Below are 27186 nucleotides of genomic sequence, written 5' to 3'. Positions count from 1 at the left end.
GTGTCTGTGTGTGTGTGTGTGTGTGTGTGTGTGTGTGTGTGTGTGTGGTTGCTGTTTGTTTGTGTGTTGTTCGTTTGTTTGTCTGTGTGTGTGTGGGTGCTGCTCTTATGAAGAGAAAGCCATCCTTCTGCACGTATGGGACAAACATAAAGGTGGTAATAAGTCTGGGCTGTGCTGCCGTGTGCTCTCTTAATGGTTAGCCTTGAAATGAGTCTCAGCCTCAGTCCCTCAAGCTGATCCTCAGTCAGCTTCTAACAGCCATTCACTCTCACCTTGAACCTTTTCTCACTCACATCCACTTCTTTTAAGAATTACATTTGGGGTAACTCAGCAGGCTATAGGATTGTGTGACGTACTCACAAAGTCATGGGTTTGAATCAAAATCAAACGGAAACAAAACAGTAATTCCGTAAAGAAAATTATCTGAAAATAGTGCAGCCTTAAACATGGAATTAAATGCCTCTGAAACGGACAGCCTACAGATGATAAGAGATATTTTACTGGTTAAAATGCTGCCGAGATTAATGATCATAACATTTGTCAATATTGTGTCTGGCTTAGTGTCTATCACGTCTATGTGAGCTAGTCCTGCACAATTCACAATTCAGTCAGGTCCACTGCCAAGCCTGACATTTGGTTCAACAGCAGGTGTTAGACCTGGTAATTAGGGTTTGGCACTAGATTTAACCAGGTGTGTGATCAGAATGTGGGATGACACAAGACAATTATACTTTGGCACGTTTATGTTTGCGCAAGTGCGTTAATGTGTGTGTTTGTTTGTTACCATGGCCCCTGGAAGACCTCTTGCACCCTGGAAGCCCCGTAGGCCGGCAGGTCCTGCCTTGCCACTAGGACCCTGAGAACCTGGATCACCCTATAGAGGGAGAAGAAATAGCATCCACAATTTTAGAGTCAATAGCTAGCTTAAATGTGTGAACCTATTGTTATCTAATTAACTAGCTAGCTAATGTTGATCCACATTAGCTAGAAGATGTACCTAGCTTAGTTAATTAGCATAGTATTGCAGCTAATTGAAAAAGTTGTCTATCTAGGCCTATAACTGACTGTAATAGTACATCCGGGTTAGTTTTGGCCCATTAAAGTCAATTTATGGGCATTAAAATTACAAGTATAGAGAAAAAAACCCTCACCCTCAGGTAATCAAAACACCCTCAGGTAATCATTCGCAGAATTGCCTTAAGAAAACACAATGAGCAGAACTGAATCTGTGAGAATGGCAAAATAACAACTGAAGTGATTGATCTGTTTTATAAAAGTTAAAATGATACGTTATTACGAACAACAACAATATTGAGAAGTAAAGTTAAAAAAAAAGAAATGTGCCAATTTTTAACAAACAAAGGAATTTGTAATAGTTTGAATCCATTAATTTTTGACAATAAGAGGGCACTTTGTTAGAGTGGAAATAACACTATAAAATCAACAAAAACAAGTTTCTATTCTGATGTGACTTAAAAGAACAATGGCAAAGATGACATCTCATTAAACACAACTACACTGTTCTAAATCAATAAAGAACCTTGTATAACTTCAGATATTTTTGCAGTTGGATCTTCAACTACAAGATCATTTGTCCCAATTTGGCCAGAACTTAAAGTAATTTGTCATTCTCTTTATTACACTGTTTTCCCTATTACTTATATTAGAATAACTCTGTTACATTAAAATGCTATTGATAGTTCAAGTATAGGAATAAAGAGGAAAACATAACTACTTAACAAATAACCTCCAAGAACAAAAACAAAGAAGCCAGGAATTAATTTCCACTGTGTTCCTCTAACAAATAAGACGAGGAAAAAAAACATTATGAGCAAAAACACTTGTATGATACACTCACTACGTAGTACCGACTTTGTTTTTGTAGTATCCAAAATACATTCTCATTTACCTTTCCACCCTCTTTTCCAGCAGCTCCAGGTAGACCTTGCTCTCCAGGTGGACCAGGCGAACCTGGGTGTCCTCGCTCTCCGCTGGGTCCTGTCTCTCCGGTTGGGCCCTGTCGCAGAAAAAAGAGATATGCATTTTTAGTAGCAAACAAATCATACTTTTTTGTGTGATATTTTTTGTTTACACACAATAAATGAAAGTCTTAATGAGATGGAATTTATTTTCAGCCCACGTTTCAAAGATCTCACTGAAGGCATTCAAAATTCTTTTTAATGCATTTTGTTTATATTCTCTGCATGTGGGTATTCATTTTTAGGATTCAGCTGTTGATACAGCTACATACTTTCATACATTTCAATCTCTCATAATTATCCCATAACAAAACCAAGAATAAGGCAGGGGGAGGAATCTAACTGTAGCAGTGTTTATATCTACCTGTGGTCCAACCACCCCTCCAGGTCCTGGAGGTCCTGTCTTTCCTTGGAAGCCCTGAAGGGGAAAGCAGAGAAAATGTTGACTGTACACATGCAGGGTTATATGGTATGCACTGTCTACGTCGTACTGCACAGTATGTAAAGGGTCTGAGCCACACAGACAACTGTGAGCTGCTGTATGTTTCATCAGTGTACAGCAGTGTTGTAGTACTAGAGACTTGGCTGTCTGGGGGAGGCCAGCCAAATTGTTTGTAATAACAGTTAATTTATTACATTTTATTAATTGTACTTTTTTAAACAGTTTATTTGCAAAACAAAATCTAAAAGAAAACACACAGCCGTGTGTAAATTCAGAGTTCCTGTAGGTTTTACCAAATGAAATTTAAGACTTTTTAAGACCTTTTTAAGACCATTATGAATGAAATTTAAGACCTACGTATATCACAACACCAAACAAACAAACAAAATATTCAGATATGAAAGTCCTAAAACATTGTCTGAAACGTTTTTTCAAGTCAAGTATCGCTAAACTTGCACTTCCCCGTTACTGAAGAATAAAATTCGCTTCATGCCTGTGGTACATTTCAAAAAAGACTCGCGGCATGACATGAAAGCTGATTGACAACAATATAAGGTGTATGTTGGCCTTGTTTTTAGTACTAAGACAGCAAATTATATTTGGACTAGCGAAAGAAAGAACTACAACATCACAGAATCGAAACCAAAACCATTATAAAGCGTTAGAGGTAGAGTTGCACAATAATATGTATTACATGTATATTACATGTATTAATACAATAATTAATACATGTTTAAAATTATTTAAGACCACAATACTTCAGTGAATTTATTGACAATACATGATTCGGAAATTTTTGACTTTTTAAGACCTGCAGAAACCCTGAAATTCTGCAATGTAAAGCTAACTGACACTGCTGGGACCACCTTCAATTTTATCTGCACTTAGTAAGGAAGCATAAAGAAAGCTAGTGTAAGTGACGCTAGCGACCAAAACTCTCCAGAAATCCCTTTACCTAAAGGGATAAAGCAAATATTAGCTATAAATATTAGCTAGTTGTGTCTGTGTATATACTGTATGTTTCAGTTGTTTGATCTGTTCTTGGTCTTGTCTCGGTGGTCTTGACTACAACACTGGTATACGGCTATGTGTCAGTGTGTGGCAAAAATATGTGTACAATTTTTGTTGGTCACTAATAAAAACATTATTAAGTTATTGTTAAGCGTAGTAACATTTTTAGTTATGCACAGCAGTCAGTTGTCTTCTGTTTGAACACTGGAAAAATAAATGTTACAACTCATTTGGTCTCATATTCAACCTGTGAGAATGAAGTTTTAGAGCAAGAAAAATCATTTCACATCCAAAAAACTGTGTCCCTTCTATTACTGGTGCTTTACTTTCACCATGACACAATTTGGTTGCTATTGCAGTTTTCATCTTCCTTGCTTTATTTTTTTTGTACAACCTATCTGAGAGAGTGAAAGACCGAGTGGGGAGTGCGTGGGAGCTGATGCATGATGTTCAGGGTCAAATGGCACAACACACAGCATTTGAGACAACACACTCACCGTCTCTCCTCTCTGTCCGGGATGACCTGGCAGCCCATCTTTTCCTGGTGGGCCCTGGGGGTGAACAGGTAGACAGTTTAAGACATCAGGTCATAAGTGGGTATTAATATTTGAAAAGCTAATATGAAAAGTGTCATCATGGACTTGTCGTAGCTAACTCACAGACAGTTTGACAGCAGCTACTTACATTGGGTCCTTTAGGTCCGGGGAAACCGACGGGTCCCTGTGGTCCTTGAGGTCCCTTAAGTGAAAATAAAATGAATAGCGTGAGTAGAGAGACAAATGGATTAGACACGCAACACAACTTTAAATGGCTATTGGTATTGAATTATGATTTTAGTTGCCAAATCCAGCTTCCTTACCATGATTACTGGTAAATTGTCCATTCATATTCTTTATTAAAAACTTATCTGATACTAACCCTCTCTCCTGGCGGGCCTCCTGGTCCATCATTGCCTGAGGTGCCCTGAGGAGAAAGGCACAGAGAAACGTTGTCAAAGTATGAAGTGTGATTAAAATGTATGCAAAGCATTGACACTGATGTTATATAGCAAGCCTTTACATTTCTACCTTCCACCTTCTACCTTGGTACTTAAGAATTTCAACATCATGTGAGCAAATTTTTTAAATAGATAATTGCTACATTTAGAATTTGCTCTGGGTACTTTCACATTCTTTCTGTATACAATGTTAAGCATGTAGACACATTTATTATCATTGGCCCTACCATAATAAATCCTAAAATAGCCCTGACTCTCACCTTTGCACCTGGCGCTCCTGTTGGTCCTCTAGCACCTCGCCCACCACGTGGACCCTACATACATAGCATGTAAAACCATACAGTAATTGTAAAGAAAATAATTATCATTTTTAAGTATTTTGTTCGATGATAGAAAACACAACAAAAAAATCAATAAAAAACAAAATAGAGAAAGTATTTAGGCCAAGTCATCGATGGCTTCCCTGGCTATCTTTACAATTCCCCACCCAGTGCATATCCCCCTCAAATAACAAGAAATGAAAGCCCAATACCCATCTACATAAAGAGAGAGATTTTCATTTAAAAACAATAAATCATTTATGTGGAGGGCTCGAGATGATTTGGCAGATGAATTGCCTACCGTTGGGCCACGTTGACCTCTAGGGCCTGCTTTGCCAGCGATTCCCTGAGAAACAAAAATAAAAGCTTTGATTTAGGGCAAAATAATTCCTAGTACCATCAGAGAGTATAAGTGTTTTCTTATCACTTGTTAGAAGTTTTAGTTAATCCAACTACAGATATACCTTAAACATCAGACAAACAGAAATGTTGAGGGGGTTTGAGAAAGAGCTGAAATAGAACTATCTAAGCATCTTCGGACAAAACAAATAATCAAATTGCTGCGGCAAGTGGTTACCCACAGGCACTTGACAGCTTGAACTACCTGTCAGTTCTAGGCCATGGGTGTCTGCCTCTCAACAAGCTTGTCTCTTCTATAATAACCCTCCGTCTCATCCCTTCATCTGTAACGTTTTTTAACTGGACTACTCTATGGTTGCAAATCTAAATCCAGTATTAACAAATGTATATACAACACAATTGAATTGAAATAACACAATTGAATCGTAAACTATTATTCAATACTCTACATCTTTTATTGTCTCTCTCTCTGTTCTGGAAGAGGAATTCTACTTCTGTCTAAAGATGGAGGGTGTTGTATGCTGTATACAGATTGTGAAGTCCCTTGAGGCAAATTTGGGATTTATGGAATTGGGCTATGTATATAAAATTAACTTGACATTAATTGTGTATAATCACAGTACAATACATGCAGTCCATAGATTAAGTTATTTTTCAGTTCAGACGAATGACACTGATTAGATTTGAAACGTAATGACATTGTTTGCCTTTTTCTGTCAGACACGAACCAGCAACATCACAGTTAAATTTACATTTTGTTCTTCCACTTGGACTTCTGGCCTTAGTGGCCTTGCAGTCTAAAGAACACATTGGCCATCCCCTGTTTCAGTATTCCACACTATCAACTCTTAATCCATCTCCTACTGTGTCTGTAATAGGAGAGAGAATAAGGCATTTTGTGACTCACCCTTGCTCCCTTCTCGCCATTCGCCCCAGGGAATCCAGGAAAGCCATTGGAGCCCTGCAAGACAAGTACAGAAAAAGTGTCAGAGAGAGGAAATACATTAGATAGTTGGAGGGTATAGAATAAGAGACGTCTACCATAGTCTATGTCCAGTCACAATGTGACAGAGGCTGCGCTTTACTGGCCCCAGCTAATTAATAGAGAAACTGTGAAGCCCTAACATAAGTACTGCCATGCAAGCTAGCATATTCTTATCATAGGGCCACAGTTCATAGGTTTTGAGTCACCATAGATAGATCTTGTAATACTTAAGAAGAGACAAAAGGCAAATTCTCCTCCTCGCCACTTAGAGATTTTCTGACACACGACAGAGGAGCTGTTAGGTTGTTAGCACAAATAGGAAGCAAAATAGGAAGATAAAAAGGTGTGGGAGCAAATAAAGACAAAGGAAGGGGAAACAGCATATCCCCCTTGATACCCATAAGCAATTTAGTTATTGGACTTTCGCAGGCTCTGCTCTCTGATAGCAGCGATGGTGCCAGTCCAACAAATACTAGGTAGGCAATCACTGGTGGATGAATTAAAGGAGTACCCACCAGCTTACCAATACAGCCTCACTTATTGCAGCATTAGGTAGCATAAATATGTATTCAACCAATCTTAGTTAAATATATTTTTGGTTCAGCTGCACTACAAGGTCATGAGCATGTCTGAGTGTTTACAGTTTAAAACAGGCTTTGATGCAATGCACATCTATAGTGCTCATTACTGTTCACATGCATATGTATATCAGGCATAATACTGTTCAGTATAAGCAAGGGCACCACCACAAGGCACCGTGGGCAGAATTGCAAGAGGTAAAAAGCCCAACGTTGTGGAGACAGCAGGAAGGGAGATCTAGCTGCCTAATTTGTTTTTCACAGAGGTGCAGTTATGGTAAACTGAAAGGAGAGCTGGTACTGGACAAGCCTGACTTGCGCCACAGAGATAAGACAGTCAACTGAAGCTATTGCAAATGCCATCCAGAATTAACGGTGTGTGAAAGCTGTTAACAGAGAGTGATGGGGTGCAGCAGCCAAAAATACAGCCAGTGGAGGGATTCGTGCAAAAGCTGATTGAGGGGGGATAAAGGCTGCAAATGGGCCAGGACTTTGACCCTGAACCTACTCTTGGGACGTTTTAAACATTGATGATACTGTGCAATGGGAACCCAGTGGGAGATGTTTGTTTTTATCTCAAACAACAAACAGCACTTGATCTCATAAATTATTTGAAATAATTTAAGGGAAAAAATTTCCAAAAAGTGATACTAAGTTCTTTTCAAATATAAAGTTGTTTTTTTTTAAATAAGCATCCTCATTATAGGTCCACTATAGACAGCTTCATACCTTTTTAGCTAACAGAAGGGTGTCACAATTTTTAAATGCTGGATATTTGTCTTCTTTTTTAGAAGAAAATTCTTCAAATGCAGACTACAGTCAGGAAACTATGGCACTGTTTACACCATGCCAAAGTCAGGATGTCTTTATTGTTGCTCTAGAAACTTTTGTTTTTGAAGTATATAGAGTTTAAAAAGAAGATCTGATCCTGGGCTCCACTAGTGAGCTTTGTTGGCAGCCTTTGCTTAAATTCATCTATGCATACAACCAAAGAAATATCTTTTGTGGTTTCTGCCATTATTGTGTAAAATAGCCAGCTATTTAAAGAAATTATACAATTGCTTACAAATTACTGGAAAGAATACTATCCATTGGGATTGTAACTTGTATCTTATTTCCTCTGTCACTCCCACTTTATGTAATTGATCCAGATCTCTAGCTGCTGCTGACATTTACAGACAGAGTATGAGACTTGCCTATCTGGATGTTGTGAGAGTAGGTGTATCTGACCCGTCATATCAGTGCCAAGCTGTCAGTGCTGACAGCAGCAGAGAAGAACCAGCTGCAACAGCACATCTTGATAGTGGAGCTGTGGCACTGTGGTCAGCGCTGCCGTGTAAGGAATGCCTGACTATTAGATAATGCCTGAAAGAGTTTAAAGAGGGAGGAAAGCTGATGTCTCCAGCAGGTGACCATTCCACTTATGCTTCCTATAGGAGTTGGTGGTGAAAGTACAGTAGGTGTCTGCTTGGGTTTGTGTCTGTGTGAGTAAGGTTTAGTCAGCAAGTTGACAGATTTTAGAAAAGGCATTTGAGAGCAAGTTTTGATATTGATTGAAGTTGATAAGACAGATCACTGAGAGAATCAATGCACACATATACCGTAAACATTCACTTACGTACACACATGCACATGCATGTACACACCTTTTATACTCATGTGCGCGCACATGAGTATAAAAGGTTTGACATTGTAAAGGCTGTGTAGTGCGCGAATACAGCGATTGTCTTTCAACTGTTCACATTACTGAGGTGGCAAACGTCTCCTCTGTTGATTTGCCCTTGAGCAAGACACTCTGGCCCTGATCTCTGGCCTCCCAGTGGAGTGGAGGTTATTGGTCTCATCACACACCTTGGAGCCTTGTCGACCAGGGTATCCAGGCAATCCAGGGACTCCAAGTTTTCCCTAAAAAGAGTTAAGAAAAACAAAACTTAGATGATGAATTCTCATTATGTCACCACAGACATTATTAGGAGACTGCAGTAAAGTTCACGGAAGCGTTGCGGAAAGCAATAAACCTATGCACGTGAAGTTTAACTTCTAGTGTGGGAAATATTTTATTACTATTTTATGAACATGATATCATCCATGCACAGGCTTTTCTGCTATTCACCAAAATGTGAGTTCACTTTGGTCCATTTTGGTGATCATGGTGTAGGTTTAAAAAGAGGTACACAGAATCTAATGCAACAATTCCATTTGTTCTTTATGTTTTATTTTGTTATTATTATTATTTTTTAATTTGTTTATTTAATACAGGGACAGTGCATAGTAATAGACATTTCTGTCAATATGCCAGAGTTAGCCAAAAGGCTATTTTTCATCTGAAGTCCCTACACACATCAATACAGCCTAAAAAGTAAAATTACAAATGTACATAAAAACATAACAATTACAATATATTATATGTTGGGTAAAAGTACTACTTATAAAGTTAAATATAAGAAAAGTTAAGTTAAACATACACTAGAAACATAGCTGACTAACAATCAGACAAACACCAGCCAAAGACATGAACACATGTTCACACACAAGGCAAGAACCCAGCAGGGGGCAGCAGGAGCAGGTCAATGGTTAATGGACATGTTGACAGCTCTGATTATCAATGAGCCCTTTATTAACTGGATCTTGAATGTACAATATGTATTTAATTGTCTGATGTTTATGGGGGTGAGGTTCCACTCTTTAGCAACGTGAAAAGAAAAAGGAGTTTGGCCAAATACACTTTTCCTGAATGGAGTGACACAATCTCCCCGTGTGTCCCCTCTGGTTCTGTTGACAAATGTTGACAAACTGTTGGGGAGGAGGGGATGATAAACCATGAATACTTTTATAGACGAAACATAGATTTGAATATTTGACCGTGTTTTCCCAGTTAAGTAACCTGTGTTTTTGTAGTAATGGACAATGATGAGAAATGTTTGTCCAGAATTTAAACAGTTCATTTTGATTCAAAATGCACTCTATGATCTACTCCCATATCACTTACTGTTTACCCATCTGGTCAAAAGCTGGTGCTACATTTCTGAAACCTCTGCAATCACTTTGAAGTGTCTTTTTTATAGTCAACTAAAGATAATATTTCATCCCATTGAATTTGGTTAGCTGCAGCTACAAAATGTTGATATTGCTTTTAGGAATTGTAATATTTTCATTTTTCCCTCTAGCACAAAACTTAAAACGTTTTTTGGTAAGTTTTCTAGTGATTAGAGTTAGATTGTGGTCCGATAAACCTGTTAACATATTAAATTATTTTATAATTCTTTCAGGGCTATTAGTAAATATGAGATTGATTTGTGTCTTGGTAGAGTTTTTTATTCTTGTTGGCCCACGGATAGCTTGTTTTACATCAAACCTGTCTGTGATTTGTTTGAGCTTTTTCCTAGCGGGTTTGTCTTCCCAGTTAATGTTAAAATCCCCCATAATGATAATTTCCTTCCTTATGAATCCAATACTTGACTGACTCTGGTTCTGGTAATTTGTACTTTTATTGCAATGTTGCACTAATGTTAAGCAAATTAGGATGAGGATGTCAGAAACATTTAAAATGCATTATTGACATAGCAAAAGTAGCATTGCAAAGTAGCTCATCTGTGTAGCAAAGGGTGATTTCACTTTTAGTGAAATGAAAAAAACTGCATCATTACTGTGTTTCTTATGACATAATTTAAACCACAAAATAGATTGATCTAAGCCTATTTACTGTATAGGAAAACATCATTGTTGTAACCTTCCAAACAATAGTAGTATAAATACAGAAGCACCATGAAGCAACATACAGCGAGATCAAAGCACAAATGGAGAAATGTCGGCAACATAAGCCAATTAAATGGGACTGTTGTAGAGGTGAAGGGAGGTGGAGGGAATCTAAACTTCAATATGATCAGGACAGCTTCAAAACTATAGTGAATCACTCACTTCTGATTTGTTTGTATTGGTTCTGACACCTATTACTGTAGGAAAAGAGCAATCTTGACCCTGGTCTGGTTTTTGATCCCAAAACAGCATTGAAAAAGATTTTGTATTTCTATTCATTTATGATTATTTGTATGTATTTGTTTTAAACTCGTATCACTCACTTAAACATTTTAATTGCATTTGTGTGTAATTATCCAATGCAATTAAACCTGAACTCCAGCATGTCAATGAAACTAAATCAGAATGATATCCACAGTTTTGCAATTCACTCTTTATGCAGGTCTTGATTATTTACCTTCTCTCCAGCTAGTCCCAAGGGACCAGCTTCTCCATTGGGTCCTGACTTGCCCTTGGGGCCCTCAGGGCCATCCTCTCCTCTGGGTCCTAATACACCACCTTCACCCTTGATGCAAAGAAAACATATATAAACTGTGTTATTATCTTTACCACCGTATCACTCTCTGCAACAGTAAACATCTGTATTCTCTTCAGAGATGATGATTCACCTTGTCGCCCTTGAGACCCATGTCACCTTTGAAGCCAGGGAATCCATCCTCTCCCTGAAGATAAAAGAGACAAAAAGCTGTTAAGACCTGCATTTTTTATTATTATATATAAAATAATACTCCTATATATCACAAAGGCATAACTGATACAGTCCAGTCAAATATTGCACATGTAAAATAGTTTAAAAAGCAAAACAGACTGAAGAATACACAACATTGACAAAATCATAGTGAAAGTTTATCAGGGCAGTCTTAGTCATAGTACTATTGGCAGTTAACAGTAAAATGGCACCTTAGGATAGTTTAATACTGACACCTAGTGGCCTCTTAAAGCATTCACAGATGCACAGAAGCAGTCTTGAAAGGCCACTGTCTAGCTTTTTCTCTGTTGTTCTACTGACATCTCCTGGTAAAAATACAAAATGCACTTTTCAATCTTTTCCAAGGTGCCGCTATCACTGGTTCATGATGGCTGTGACAAATTATCCATTGATGCCAAATTTCTGACATTCATTCATACATGAAACCACTACAATAATAAATAACAAAATATATTATAATAAGCATATGAACTTATGTATGATTTGTGATTTGGGTGAATATTTGTCCCACATGATTTTATTTAAGACAGAAGTATCAAGTAGAAGAGCTTTTAACAACAGCTGTTCAGTGTTGTAGGTAATCTCTTAAGAGCATCAATTTCCTGACAATAGAGTGAAAAATCTATCCAGTAGCATTGAGTTAGCAACAGGCTACGTTCAACCACAGCAATCCGAGAAAACAATGGCAATGGATCAATCTACAGTGAAACTGCCCTACAAACAGCCTCATTCTGGTTTAATGTTCTACACTCCATTTCAGCTCAGTGGAATGAGGACTTAACTGCCAGCCTGATGGGCTGTTAAGAGATTTTTCCACTTGCTGGATAGCAATTATGCCTCATTCGAGAGGGAATTGCCACTGTGATGGGTCCAATTTTTAGAGGAATGACATCTGTCAATCATGTTGAGGAAGAAGGGGAGACTGGAGACGTATTTACCTTTTCTCCTTTGCCACCTTTAAGGCCTCTAATTCCCTCAGCACCCTGGGGAGAGAGGACAATAAAGTGAGGATGAAATTCAGGGAAAATGAAAATGTATAATGAAAGGGTGGTACTGTGTGACTAAGATAGAGCTTACTTTCACACCGCGAGGTCCAGGGTAGCCAATGGATCCCATAGGACCAGCAAGACCCTAAGATGTTTCAAAAAAGACACTTGATTGGTGAAGTAACATTGTAAATATGCATCAACCTTTACTATAAAGTGTTCCTGCTTTATAAGATAACTTGACTAGAGATCTATCGTGTATACGCCAATTCATTCTGTATAGATTTACTATTAGCACAATTTGTACTTACACTTAATGAACTGTTTCTTCTTATTCACCTGCACTGCTTACGATGTTCTACTGTTTGCACCTTAGCATATTTATACCACCGTTAATACAGCTCATACGGCTCATACTGTATACATAGTGCATTCATACCCCACACTGTTCCAAATTCTATTTTTTCTATATTTTGTTCTGTAAATTCTGTACATTACTCTGACTTTCCTGCTTTTTTGCACTTCTGGTTAGATGGTAAACTACATTTTGTTGTCTTAGTATCTGTTCTTTGTGTAATGACAATAAAGTTTAATCTGAATCTAATCTAGAGATTTTTTCATTGATTTCTAATGATTTCCTAATGTTTTTATTAAACAGTGAACCCTCAAAAGGCTATTAGCCAAACGTCCGCAATGGCAGCATCACCTAATATCCAGTAGTGAAATATAAAACAATGAAATTAACAATAAACTTTGGTAAAAGCCCAATACCTACTTGAATCTAGCCATAGTTATTTTTTAAATACTAAAACCAAAGTCTTTAATATTTCTACTATTCTAGTACTTTTGTTTAAATTTGACTGTACTTGGTCCAATCCTGTAGCGTGTATCTTTTATTTAACATGACAGGGAAGATAAACTACCAGATGGATTCATGTAAAGTGAAATATAAACTTTTATAAATACAGTAGAATGAACACATCAACTCAGGTTGCCACTATAGAAATTTATTTAATCTCTATGCAGTCAAATTGTCTCGTACAAATAATTGCATGATTTTAATAGTTTTTCTCACCTATCTATTGTTAGAATATCTATATGAACACCATGTCTTGAAAATAGCTAATATTTGATTCAACATCTCTACACTAACTCTTTGCAAAGCATATTTATAGTATTCCGTTATTGGTGCCAGCTCAATTGCAGTTCACCACAAAGAACAACAAGGCACTTCCAGAGAATTACAACAATAGCGAATCACAGAAAAGAATGAGGTCAATTTAGTGTATTTTATTTCTGAGACAGTTTACCAGATATCATCTAATTGGTGTGGTTATATTTAACCTCACCCTACTGGCACACTATGTGGGCTAAATGCTAAATTTCATTAATGCAAAGTGTGCCCCACCCAGCCTTTTTCCCTGTGCACTTACACATTTGATGACTTTGAGAACAAAAGTAATTACATACCTTCCTGTAAAATCAAAATGAACAGCTTAACAGCTTAACGACATGATACTTACAGCTGCTCCTTTCTCGCCCGGAGGACCTTCTTTTCCTGGGTGACCCTACAAGAAAGGTTCCAAGAGATTTAGTTGATCAATCTTGTCAATTGGTATTAAATAACAATTAAAAAGGAGTCAGGTGTTTTACTTACAGGAGGGCCATCAGCACCAGAAAGGCCAGCCAAACCTTGTTTCCCTTGAGGTCCCTATAAATAGAAAGCAATAAATGGGAAGTTAGAGTAAATAGAAAGACAGATAGTAGATACATAGATCAGTAGACTAATCATGTCTAACAGTATTATGAAAACTGATACATGTTCATCTACTTGGAATCTTACATAAAATTAAAATATCCACAAACTAATAAAATACTTTCAGTTAGACAACATAAGTGCTTATGCAGGAGTAGTCCTATAGTTAGTATGTATATAGTGTGTGTGTGTGTGTGTGTGTGTGTGTGTGTGTGTGTGTGTGTGTGGTGTGTGTGGTGTGTGTGGTGGTGTGTGTTTAGCATTCAGCAAAGCCAGTAAAGGCCTCAGACAGCAGTATAACTGCAGAATCACTTATGAGGTCTTGACTGAAACATTCACCATTCACTTATCGGAACAGCAGAGTTGTGGTGGGAAGGCTGAAGGGGTGACTGGGTTCCCCATGTACTTACTTTTTCACCTGGAGGCCCGATTGGACCTTGAGGACCAACAAGACCCTGAAAGACAATTGAGTTTGTTCTGTTATTAGAACAGTCAGACAAACTTATTTTTTCATAACCAAGCTTAGATAATACTGACACAAAATTAAGTGGTGCATTTTGGGATGAAAGAACACCCGTTTTGTCAATTTGGGAAAGTCTATACCTTTTTTCTATATTTGTAATTTGCTTGTTTTGTAATATGATCATCTCCTTCCTTCTACAATTCCAGCCATTTGTTTTTGTCGCTCAGCTACTTCATGCTGCTCCTTCTGATGTGTTCAGCTCTGTTCCTTCAGCTGGGCAAAGGGAGGTTTATTCTTTTCTCATTTTTCATTTTTTTTTAAATTCGTTTTGAAGTCACACATCTTGTAAACATCTTGAAAATTCACCCCATGAAGAATACAAAAAACTTTATTAACAATTTATATAAGCGAGCTGTGTTATTTCTATATGGGGCAAATGCCTTCCCTGAAAGGCATCAATCAGCCTCTGGCCAGGTTTAACTAAAATTAAGTTATTTATTCAACAAGTAATGTATACCATCAGGATAGGTCCATAATAAAAACTTTCCAGGGGAATGAAGCCATCTTGTCCAGGCTATGAGCATCAGCTGGACTAAAAATCTTACCTGGCAGTGGGCAATTTGCCCTGGCTACAATATTGAGTGTGCTGTTTTGTTTTAAACATGACTCAATAATTGAATATTTTTTACCTCAAATTGACAATATATATTCTGGGTAAGTGCTATCAAATTATCACAATATGTCTCATCTCAGCAAAACAGAGAGGATATTTTTCTTCTTAATGGCCGCAGAGAAACAATGTTACTGAACACTTGTAAAGTCCTTGCTATGTTTTGCTGTCCGTTTTGACAGAGTAGCCTTAAGGAATAAATGAGGGTGAGAAAGGAGAAAAAGGGAAGTAGAGCAAAATAAAAATAGGTCTGAGAATGTTTGGTTAAAGATTCAATATGTAATATATTTACTGTAATAAATACAAAAATGACCCCAATGCATCATCAGATATTAAGGAAACATGCCAAGTTGAAATACTATCTTTTCTGACAACAATGTTAATGCCAGTATCTTCTCCTTTTGTAATTTATGTTCCGTGATGGAATTTCTGTTTGTGTTTTGGCCTGTGTTATCAACTGCCTAGTTTGACAACTACGCCGAGTTACCAGATATACCTCTAAAAACGTAAAGCCAGAGTGCTACAGCTGTAATGTTAGCACAGCCATGAAAGCAGCAAACAAACGAACAGGATCACAGAGATAGATTCAACCCAACCTAAAAAACAAATGGCATGTTTCTAACAGTTGCGTGACCAGAGACGTAACAAACCCCAGGTAAATATTGGATATTGGAAAATATTGGAAATTGAGACAGTTTAGTGTCCAAAAGGACACCGAGTTGGCTAATTTCCTCCTGAACAGGTAAGCATTGGCTTCAGGTAATTTATCACAGCAACTAGGGACGGGCATGTTATGTCATTTCAACATTCATGTACTCACATTGAATTATACAGCTATAGTACCTGAGTTGTTTACATACTCGCACAAACAATTGAGACACAGCCAGTAAAGTGATCTCGACTGGTCCTGGATAGAGCCGCCATGCTAACCCTGCTAACCCTGCTAACTGCTAATGTTACCGGAGGACTAGGCAAGCGGGCCACGATTGTTGAAAAGAGGATAGCATGGGGGACACAACAGGAGAGATGGAGCAATCAGAAAGAGTTAGAAAAAAAGAGATACAGAGAAAGAGAGGATGGAAAATAAACTTACATGTGGACCAGGCATACCCTGTTGCCCAGGAGGTCCTGGCTCTCCTTGTGGACCCTATGCATGACAAAGAAAAAGAAGAGGATGCTATTTATATTTCCAATCGTTTCCAAAGTGCAACAATTAAATCTGTTCTATTGTAAATTGTGAATCTGCACAACTATTAAAAATTAAACAATATTCAGATAATTTAAACAAACACAGCCAAGGACTAATTGAATTGTATATACTTTATATGGGCAACGAGTAGCAAATCTTAAAGTCAGGTGCCATTTGTTTTTTGTTGTTTTTCCACATCTAAACTGTGGTACTGGGTAAGGTAAAAACTGTGGGTGACCTTGCTTGGTCAAATAGTTGACCCACAAACAGTTGAATTGGCTTTATGCAATCTAAGTCAACAATGTGAAAATAAGAAATAGGATACACTGAAGCAGAGCTGTCTGTGTTCTGGCCTTCTCCAAAGTAATGTTTTGTTCCTATCCAAGCCAGCCTTAAAATCTAGTTGCTGTTCAGAATCTAAGTTTGGCTATGAAACACAGCTTTCTCTACATAAACGCTGTGGGGCTACAGAGCCATCTGGGTATGGATTAAGGCTAATGAGACAAACTGAACTGGTGGGTTGTTTGGTATGCCTGCTGAGAATGAGTGTGTCACAAACCAAACATATACAAAAACCAACAATACCAATGAGAAGCAGTCTTCTCCGGCTGTTAAAACAAACACTAAATACAAAAGCTGGATTCAGAGATGTTAAAGTTGCCTGACTGAGATTGCTAGCAGGGCCTTGAGTGCCAAATGTAAAGTTCCAAAAATATCCAAACATAGCAATTTCGGATCATCACTCGTAAAGGATGTCGTTAAAACATCCAAATGTTAGAGGCTGTTTCTAAACCCTTTGGGAAGTTTTTCTACTGTGGATATATTCAAGTATCTCTAAGGTCAATACTAACTTTTGAGAAATGAATGAGAAGCACACCATATTCCCATTGTTTTGTGTCCCTTTAACAGCTCCGTGACTCAGTGACCACATACAACATGTGGGCTTTCCCAGCTGCCGTGACCAATGCTATGTTACCCTCACTCACACATCCGACTGAGAAGCTGAAGGCGTGAGCGGGCCATCACAGACAGGCATTTTTGTGTCATTCCTTATTAAAGTTAAAGGCCTCATTCTCACAGTCTGCTAAGTCAGCAGGGTTTGTAGTTTAAGGAAAAGGTCTGACAACTATGATAAGCCACCCCCCATCTCCATCTACCATCTCCAGTCAGCAAATAACCTACCACCCCTTCTACAGAGGAGTAAAAGGTCACTGAAAAGCAATTGGCCTCAAGAAGGCCAAATTACAATTTGCTTAGGTGGTCTTCACAAATATTTGCAGGAACATTTCCTTTATAATAGTGCTGTCAAATGATTAAAATATTTAATCGCAATTAATTGCATTAATGTCATAATTAACTCACAATTAATCACACATTTTTATCTAAATGTGTGATTCTAAATGTCCCTTGATTTCGTTTTGTCCCATTATTTTTTTCTCATTTTAATGTTCTTATCAACATGGAAAAGTGGATCGGCTCGCTTTGTGCAAATGATTTTTTATTGAAAACAACACTGACATTTAGGCTACTGTAGTGTTCAATTTCACACGTAACATTCACTCACTTAGAGCAAATAATCTCTCACACAATGTAACATTGTCCATCAATAAAAGGGTGAAAAAAATACTTTGACAAGGGGGCGGAGAATTCATGTCAGCTGTGTGCTTGGCCATCAAGCTGTATTAAGACTGGACGTGCTGTGATGATAGCTCAGTTGACAACGACAAAATACACAGATAACTTTGGTCTTGTCAATGGAACACTTTCAATGGAACACAAAGAAACTTTTCATTCAAAATCTTATTGGCATCCATTTTGGTGTCTCGTGCTCGCCATCCACTCAAAACATAACGTTACTACTCTTTGGCTGGCTCGCAAGCCCAAAAAGGTTTGTGTTTTTGTTTCTGGTCTAGCTAGATCTGGTAAGGTGTTGCAGTTTTTCTAACGGCTAGGCCAAGAAATTGACGCCTTTAAAATGGGTTTCTGTTAACGCCGTTAATAACACGTTTAACAGACAGCACTACTTTATAACAATCAGATTTTATACTCTCACTGGTAAACATTAAAAATTTGTAAACATAAATATTTCTCACCATGTTTCCTTTGGGACCAGCTTGCCCATCAATTCCAGGAAGACCCTAAAGAAATCATAAATTTAACAATGACAATCACAAGACATATAACGAGTACACAATTAGTGATACAGAAGGTGTACTTACACGCTGTCCACCAGTACCTGGAGACCCTCTGGGGCCAAGCAGACCTCTAGGACCCTGTATATCAAGACAAACATAGATTTAGGCAAAATGAAGTACATTAAACTGTGTGTTATAATCAAATATTGGCAGGCAATAAAAAACTGGTGTAATATACTGAACATCTGACATCCTTAGAACAGATTAAGTGTGTAAAATAGTGACCCCTTGTGGCCATATTGGGCAACTGCAGGTACATTTCAGGGAGTGAGCATGAAAGTTTCTCATCTCAACATCCTAAATCATTGCACTTACTGTGCTCTTTCATCTAATGGACAGTGTGTGTGATGAAATGCTGTACAACTATTGTTTTAAAAGAACTACATTGTTTCGGATATGACAGGGAGCTACCATTTCTCCTGCGGCTCTATGGTCCTTTTGAACTGAACCTGGCAGAACATGGCAGTTTTTCATGGGTAATGACAGAACAACACATTTCACAGTTTCTATTTTCTGATCTTTTATCTTTTCCAGAACTTTTTCTGTTTGGCAAGGTCCGGATTACAAATGCAGCAGCCCTTGCAGATAGGAATGCCGTTAAAGATGCAAGAGGAGTGTGTTTAAATAATTGCCAAAATGAAAGTAGAGGAATGAATGAGGGGTTCAGGCCTGTTGTAGCAAAGGAAATCAGCAACATGATGGTCATATATTTGGCAATTTCTTACTGGTTTAACAATCCTGTCTAACTGTGTCATTAAATAATGAATAAATACACTTACACTGTCTCCGGCCACACCTCTCTGTCCAACCTGGCCATCTTCACCCTTGATAGAAAAGGAAATGTGTGTTATCAAGGAATGCAGAGTATTTTTTAAGACTTTTGAGAACAAGGTTATGTTAAATGGTGACTGTTGTACTACTTACTCTGGGGCCATCCTCGCCTGGAGCCCCTGGAGGTCCTGTAGAACCATGTTCTCCCTGGAGAAAAGATCCCAGAAAAGGTATATCAACAGATAGTGGGAATGGCAAGTAACTAGAGAGTCCACAAGCTTGATCACTGCAGACTAGACAACAAAATTCTGGAAAAAGTATGATATGGGGGTCAAAATTTCACAAAACATAGAGAAACATTGTTAAAAAGACAGTAACAAAAATGGCAACAAAATTGCCTTTATTCTACAGTATACCATAATTGGCTCGGGCCTATATGGTTTGTAGTATTTATAGTGTTCTATAAGAACTGGCCTACCTCTGGTGGCTCTGTAATTAACCAGTATGGGCTAAGGCATGAAAGGCCGTCTAGAATTACAACTCTGTGATCTCTGTCCTCTCTTTTTAGGCTCTCTACCCAGGCCCAAATTCCACAAACACTAAACTCAGCACTCTTCATTTGCCTCCAGGTCCGGTTAAATGCAGCCCAAGTGGTTCTGGAGTCGGTCCCACCCCTCATAAGTGGGTCAAACGCCCTGATGAGTTCCACTGATTTAGAATTCATATCTGTCAACACTGGAGTGTACATGAGATGGATGAGAGGTGGCCTTTGAGCAACCAATCAGGCCTGGTTCTGCTGTAAGGACAGGGTATAGAGCGGCAATAATTGTGATCAATGAGGGTTTCTTTAGGTCTAGAAATAAGAGACTGTAGGATCTTATTTTTGGAAACAGATATAACGTCTTTGATGATGTTTGTCCTCTGACCTTGTTCATTCACCAAACCCAAAATTATCTCATACTTACTCTATGCCCTTTTTCTCCAGGAAGACCAGGGAGGCCGTCAAAACCTCTGTCACCCTGAAACAGCACAGTAACAAATGGTTAACTTTTTCAAGCTGAGCAACTTTTCAGATACATCTCACAAACACGCACTTTTTTATTGGATAACCCGATTGTGTACTTTACCTTGGTCCCTGCCTCTCCTGGCATTCCTCTTGCACCATCGGCTCCATTGCGACCCTGGAGGACATGCAAATATCATGTCAGGCTACATGGAAATCAGATTTCAAAAAATATGATCGTTGATGGTTTAATGGTTCTAACTAGTTTAGAGTTAAATAAACATTACTTTATGAATATATGCAACACGCAGGGACAATTATTGAGTGCAGCTGAGTCATTTGAAATAAAGCCATGTATGAAACTATACATGCTCTTCTCCTTGGAAACCGGAGCAATTGCACTTGTGTTGGCATGACATATTAGAAATTTGGGAATTTAAACTTAATCTACTGTTGCAATGAAATCTGTGGGTCTAGAGAAGGTTAATAAAAAAATAAAAAAAATAAAAAAAATACTACTATAAAGTATAAAAAACCTCTTGGTTGAGCCTGGTTGGAAAAACTCTTACCCTCTTTCCTGCTTTCCCTGGTGGACCAGTTGCACCCTGAAGACCTCTGGGTCCCTAAAGCATATGAATGTTTTGAATAAAACAATGAACATTGAAAACATGATTGATGTGCAATTTATGTGAGATGTAAAAGTAAAAAAATCAAGAAGTTACACATGACGATAGTTATGTAAAACTAAAGGTACTCATCTCACCTGTGGTCCGGAGTCACCACTGTCACCTTTAAGTCCAGCAGCACCAGGACCTCCCTATTTAAAAATCATAAGCACAGACACAAAGCCAATAATTTTTCATCCCATCATTTGGCTAGGAAACCAGAATAATCTAGGTTGTTCTAAAAACTCATGCAAATCCAAACACACATTATGTAAGATTTCAAACTTGTATTGTGAATATACAACAGAAAGACCAACTGGAGCATCTTTGCATGTGTACAAAATCCCTTTATCAAAGAGTTACAGGATTGGTGTAACATTCATTTGTTGTTTGAGAAAGGCACAAGGGCACGCCCAAAACGTAAGGGAAAGCTTCCACTCTTATCAGTGTTTTTTCATTCAACTATTCAAGCTGTATAACCTGTTTATAAAAAAAATAATTACAATCCGCTACAGATTGATAGGAAAGAGGGTGGCGTGTGTATAAATGTGTGCAAAATGCACGTGTGGGTGTGTGTTAGGAAATGATAAATGCTAACCCGTCACAGGAAGAAGAACTATTCACAATGTTTTTCATAAACTGTGAAATGAATCGATGTCACAGCAAGTAGATCAATGGTGTGTATGTGATTGTGTGTAGACGGTTTTCAAAAGTACTCACCACAGGACCAGATCTACCTGCCATGCCCGCTGGCCCTGGAGGACCCCTCATGGTCAGCTGTAGATCAGACAGAAACAACCCATTAACCACTGGTCAGCTCACAATTACAACACTCTTGGCTTTTTACCAATTGAATGTATAAAAACAAAACCACATTTCCTCCTCTATCACAAGAATATAGGATAATGTATGTTTTGCATAAGAAGTGTAGCCATGTCTGCATATTTTAAGTTTATGAGAATCCAGTGAAGTGATCTTAGTCTAGTCTTGTGATTTCTTAGTCTTATGGAGATACATTCAATATATAGAAACTTCTGAAAATAAGTGGGCTTTATTCCTATTTTTTAACTTCAACATGACCATCATGTGCAAATTCTTGTTTGTTTAAGGGATTATTTATTGCAAAATGAATCTGGTATGCATGTTAAAATGCTACATGTAGTCCCTGTACTAAAGTAGGAATTTGTCATATTGAAATTGACATAACCATTCATTCAACTAAAATGAATAATGACTAAAGAAAATAAAACACTAATACAAAAACAATTTAGCTTCTGTATAGCATGTGCAAACTTTACTTTGTTCTTGTTCGTGGTTGACCACAGTCTTGTACTGCCAAAAACGTTGTCTGGGATTAATTTGCACCCTGATTACTGAATGAGAGAATTTGCTCAATCAAACAAAAGCAATTAAGTCCTTTGCTACACTTAAAGCCGAATCACACATACTATATAGCATTTGCTTTGTGGCAGGTGTGAGGTAACATTTCTAGACTACAAATAGGAAGAATTCCACAATTTGTTACATTTTACATTCCCTTCCATTTGGAAGCTATTTTTTTTCCTGCCTCGGGTCAAACTACTGGCATAAAAAACAAATATAGAAAGGTGACAAATGCTTTCAAACAACACTAAACCAGTTTTTGCCAACTTCCACCCATATAGTGTTGTGAATGTGTGAATATCGAGTGTTTGTGCGACATTTAATGAACTCCATGTGTTCTACTATAGATCACACCTTGCTTGCAGCCATATAATTCAGCCTGATTTTCAACAGTGCTTTGGTTATCAGGACCCCTGAGGGAGTGTGAACATCTGGTGTGGCTTTATAGACTACCTAACCTAACACAGGTCCATATTTTGGAATTTAGACAATTTATAGAATGAGTGGGACTTGTGAATAGTGATTCCTTCTTTCATTATTTACTAAACCTCTGGGACATTTACAATGATAATTTTTAAGCTTGTATCAAATAATTTTGCAACTGAACTGGATTCGGTTGAAGTTACATGGCAGCTAATGAGAGTACACAGAGTTACAGAACAATTATAGTAAAATGTCCTCTCTAAACTGAAAAGGATGGCTCATACTTACCCTAGCCTGAGCAAGGATGGCCTGAGCCTGAGCTTCTTGAGCTGAAACCACAGGACCCTTGTGTGACTCACCGCCCGCACGGAACTGTCAACCCCAGAACAAAAAAGAAACACAATTAAAAACAAATTGACTTGTCTCTTTTTACAGAGTAAGATCTCTTATGGTCTCCCCTGGTGAGTGTTTGTTCAAATCATTTTTTGTTTAACCTATAAAGCTGTCACACACACACACACACACACACACACACACACCACACACACGTGTGTCGCCAAGCCTCAGTCACTGGTTCCACGCAATTGCACTGGCTGACATTTACAAGGTTAGAGATTTGTAACCCATTTAAAGTTGTGATCTTTTGGCCTACTGGTGATGCTATGAGGTAAACTTACTAACTGACGAAGAAGACTATATGAAGCGAGTTCTTGGGCTAGTGGGGTGTACAGTACGTGAAGGAAAGTAAGACCGACAGCCCAGTGGACATGTGGAAAGCAGCAGTACTTACTGGAAGCATCAGAATGGTACCTGGAGGCCCAGGAATACCGTCTGAACCAGGAAGACCAGGACGCCCTGGAGGACCCTGGAGAATCAGAGGAGGGAGGGAGAGTTGGTTCTTTTCTAAGTACAAAGACCTTGTGTCTTATTATGTCTGTTTAATGAAATTGGAGCTGAACCAAAGTATATAAAATCCCCATTTACTGCAACAATGCAATTCAAAGAACCTATTCAGTATTGTTGTCAACAAACACATCCTGAAAGTATTGTATTCAAATCATCATTTGTTGACTTGTATATCAGTATGTAACATTGCTCGGAACAATTAGTTTGATGTGGTTAATAAGCAAGCCATTTATTTTCCTATGAGAGAATATGATTATTTTGCCATTTTTCTATATTCCCCTGGAGGAGTTCAGTAAATTGAAAAGAAAAAAAACAAACAATATCAGTACTAATAAATAACAGCAACAGTGCTTTACAACAATCTGCCTTGTTGTTGCCTATTCCAAATAGATAATTGACTAATCCCACCAAGAAGACTACGACAGGGGATTCAATCACGGGCAAAGACATATACTGTATTTTCATTAAGCTGGCCTAGAGATATTGCCTGCAGGAGAGCACCAATTTAATAGCAAGAACATAAATCCTCAGCCATGGCCCTGCGATGCTGTAATGCTCATCCCATACTAATAATTTATAGGAAGGTGAAGTGTAGGGTGTTAGCATTTTATGTTAGCATTCAGATCAAAGTACAGCTGAGGTTTAAGACAATCTTGTGATGAAAACACGTTTTGGACAGTTGAAAAGTCCAGGGGTCACATAAGTCTTCAGAATTCATCATCTGGGTCTGTACCAAATTTCATGTAAATCTATTCAAAAGCAAAATAATTGCATAAAGGTTGCTCATCCTGGATGACAGTAAGAATAAACAGTTCAATTATACTGGAGATAGATTGTGATTTAATAAAGACAAAAACCTTACTTAAGGGTGGTAAATACTCTCCATGCATTGCTTTTATAATAAGCAAAGCGGCATCTAGTGTTAATGACGCTCTCACATTGCTTGGGAAAGTTGTGTTTGGGTGGAGAGGAAGGAGACGGTGATTATGAGAGAAATGAGCCGATCAAACGTTGAGTCCAGACGGATACTGTGCACAACAGAAAACCAGAAGACCACAGAAACGAGTCACTTTTAATGCACCCTTCAATCCTCAGCAAGACTGTTTCTCATGGGAGGAAACAAAGGGAGGAAAAGTTACTTTTTTTCGGATTACTTTGACACTGTGGAACAATGAGCCTTTTGTACAGACAATGTCTGTTGGTCATACTGTAGGAGGTGTGTTAGGTTGGGGTTTTTTGTTGGCAATTAAAGGGTTAACCTCCAGAGACAGTATATAATTGCTAAAAGGATCTGTGATCTGTGAAAAACAAGCTGCGATATAGCCTTGTGGAGGGGACAGGCACTTATGCTGTGTCATCCAATCAATCAAATAAATGAGTGGAATCCCAGGGTGCCGGGGAAAAAGGGTTTGAGAATGTTTAGGCTTCTACACATTTAAAAGCAAACTCCTTGAGGTTCTCACAAGTCCTGTAGCATACCAACACAGCTGTTTCCCAGAACTTTCTTTGTTGGTATATTGACAGTTTATGAGCATCTTATTTCCCTGCCCCACTCCTTGCTAATCCCCCCTTCTGCTGCAGCAGTAAGCTGTGTCCAATTGTATTATTCATTCCATTACATTGCGACTTTACTCCACAGCTTTCCAATTAAGAAGAAGACTAATGCAGGGGTGTTTGTAGTTTGTATTGTTATTGTGATATATACAGCTTGCTAATTACCATAGTTCCACAACTAAAATGAATGGCTAAGTTTAAAGTTAGTAATTCAGTACATGTTGTGTCAATTATAATTTGAAAAAAATGTGTTTTACTTATTTGAAACCTAAATTGATTTGTTTGCTAAAAAATGTCCTTTTTTAGCAAAATATAACCAGTTAATGGTTAATGTTCAAGGTGAGTAGAGAATGGGTGACAGAGCTTCTCAGAAACATCTGTAATCAGCTGTGAAATGAGGCCACTCTTTACTCACCCTCTCACCGTGATCTCCGTGGGGACCTGGAGGACCCTGCAATCCTGGGGTACCAGGAAGACCCTGAGACCACACACACAAAGACACACATGTACTTTAGCATATTATATCCCAAACTGCTGCTAACCAGCATTACCACCACAGTCAGTCTATCCAGTACTTCACATGCATAGGCCAACAAAGACAGAGACATAGACATTGGTTAAGAAAGAAATAAGCCTCAATATAAAATAGCCCCCAACCCTCCTCTCTCTTGCACACTCTCACACAAAGACACACATGTACACACACTCATGCACAAATACACATTTTGACTGTCTCTCCAAACTCATGCTTCACTCGTGATCAGGGCTGATGCTCTTTCCATAAAGATTTTTTCCCTCTTTAGCGGTTCTCCATCTGTGGAAGGCAGACAGGAGTGTGGGAGAACGTGATACTCACAGCTTGGCCGGGGGCTCCTTGGGGTCCTTCTATAAGCATCCCCTGAAAAAGGAAAAAGTGGATACAGTAGCATTACAGGGCAGCCCGTAAATCCACAGGCAATAAAGAAAGGGGGCGGGGGGAATTAGAGCCAAAGAGTGCTTAGGGTTTGAGGTTGAGGAGTTTACTTACAGCTACGAGTTCAAGACGTTAACAATACATTAGCTGTCTGATGTTCTATTCTATATCTCTGTGTGTGTGTGTGCGTATGTGTGTGTGTGTGTGTGTGTGTGTGTGTGTGTGTGTGTGTGGTGTGTGTGTGTGTGTGTGTGTGTGTGTGTGTGTGTGTGTGTGTGTGTGAATTTGAATGGAAACCTCTGCTGGTACAGATGGCATGGGAGGACAGACGTTAACTGCGGCTTCTATTTTAGTCACTGTTTAGCCTATAGTGGTAAATTGTATAGGATAGCTCTATAAAAAACTTTGGCATTTTATGTAGACAGGAGTTGTTTTGTCTATCACCAAAAATGTGTGTTGAATCTTATCAGGAGGGAAGTCTTGGTTGTAAGTACTTTAGAGAAATAAAATTTAAACTGAAACAAATAAAACAAACATATGGATGTTACCCAAACATGAAAGAATCACAACAGAAAAAAGAAGACAGCAAATATGCAATTGATTTATTAATTAATAATTAATTAATTAATTTGGGATGAGTAAAGACTAATAAATCATTGTGTGCAACTGATGGAAGAGTTACCTATCATTTCCAGGATAAAAGACTAAATACAAGTTTGACGGCTAGCTATTTAGCAACTACCAAACGTCCTATAGTTAAAGCAGGCCAAATATACTGCATTATCTTAAAGCGTGAAGACATTTCTTTCTAATACATTAACCATAGAGGAATTAGTGAGTGTGTCTTTCAACATTTCAAAGTCAGCTGTTTTGGTACAAAAAAGTGAGATTTAATTTGAGAATTAATACACAGCAGTGTAATGCTTCACTTACAGGCTCAATGACAGCAGGTTCACCCTTCTCTCCTTTTTCTCCCAGGTAGCTTTGACCTCCATCCACCTACAGACATAAAACAGACCAGGTGAACGTTTTACACAGTAACAGGCCAAAAATGTACATGTGAGGGTAGAGCACCAATGGTCTGAAAGCCAAAAATGGGAAAAACTGAGGCC

General features: G+C 38.2%; 1 protein-coding gene across 1 annotated transcript in view; it reads right to left on the bottom strand.

Annotated features, from left to right (window-relative positions):
- LOC116699021 (collagen alpha-1(XI) chain-like) overlaps positions 1 to 27186 on the bottom strand; it is an 89629-nt gene that overhangs the window by 32703 nt on the left and 29740 nt on the right. Inside the window, 32 exon segments of the mRNA XM_032531386.1 lie at positions 785 to 874; positions 1910 to 2017; positions 2344 to 2397; positions 3930 to 3983; positions 4117 to 4170; positions 4351 to 4395; positions 4690 to 4743; positions 5051 to 5095; positions 6017 to 6070; positions 8524 to 8577; positions 10886 to 10993; positions 11097 to 11150; positions 12136 to 12180; positions 12275 to 12328; positions 13707 to 13751; positions 13841 to 13894; positions 14350 to 14394; positions 16166 to 16219; positions 18355 to 18399; positions 18481 to 18534; positions 19236 to 19280; positions 19381 to 19434; positions 20193 to 20246; positions 20355 to 20408; positions 20800 to 20853; positions 20994 to 21047; positions 21616 to 21672; positions 22990 to 23073; positions 23492 to 23566; positions 25577 to 25639; positions 26018 to 26059; positions 27008 to 27073. Coding sequence (XP_032387277.1) covers positions 785 to 874; positions 1910 to 2017; positions 2344 to 2397; positions 3930 to 3983; positions 4117 to 4170; positions 4351 to 4395; positions 4690 to 4743; positions 5051 to 5095; positions 6017 to 6070; positions 8524 to 8577; positions 10886 to 10993; positions 11097 to 11150; positions 12136 to 12180; positions 12275 to 12328; positions 13707 to 13751; positions 13841 to 13894; positions 14350 to 14394; positions 16166 to 16219; positions 18355 to 18399; positions 18481 to 18534; positions 19236 to 19280; positions 19381 to 19434; positions 20193 to 20246; positions 20355 to 20408; positions 20800 to 20853; positions 20994 to 21047; positions 21616 to 21672; positions 22990 to 23073; positions 23492 to 23566; positions 25577 to 25639; positions 26018 to 26059; positions 27008 to 27073 — 1872 coding nt within the window.

Source organism: Etheostoma spectabile, chromosome 12 (assembly GCF_008692095.1).
Source record: "Etheostoma spectabile isolate EspeVRDwgs_2016 chromosome 12, UIUC_Espe_1.0, whole genome shotgun sequence".
NCBI classification, from domain to species: domain Eukaryota; kingdom Metazoa; phylum Chordata; class Actinopteri; order Perciformes; family Percidae; genus Etheostoma; species Etheostoma spectabile.
The sequence above is the reverse complement of the archived record's forward strand: the minus strand, read 5'-3'. Positions and strand labels throughout refer to the sequence as shown.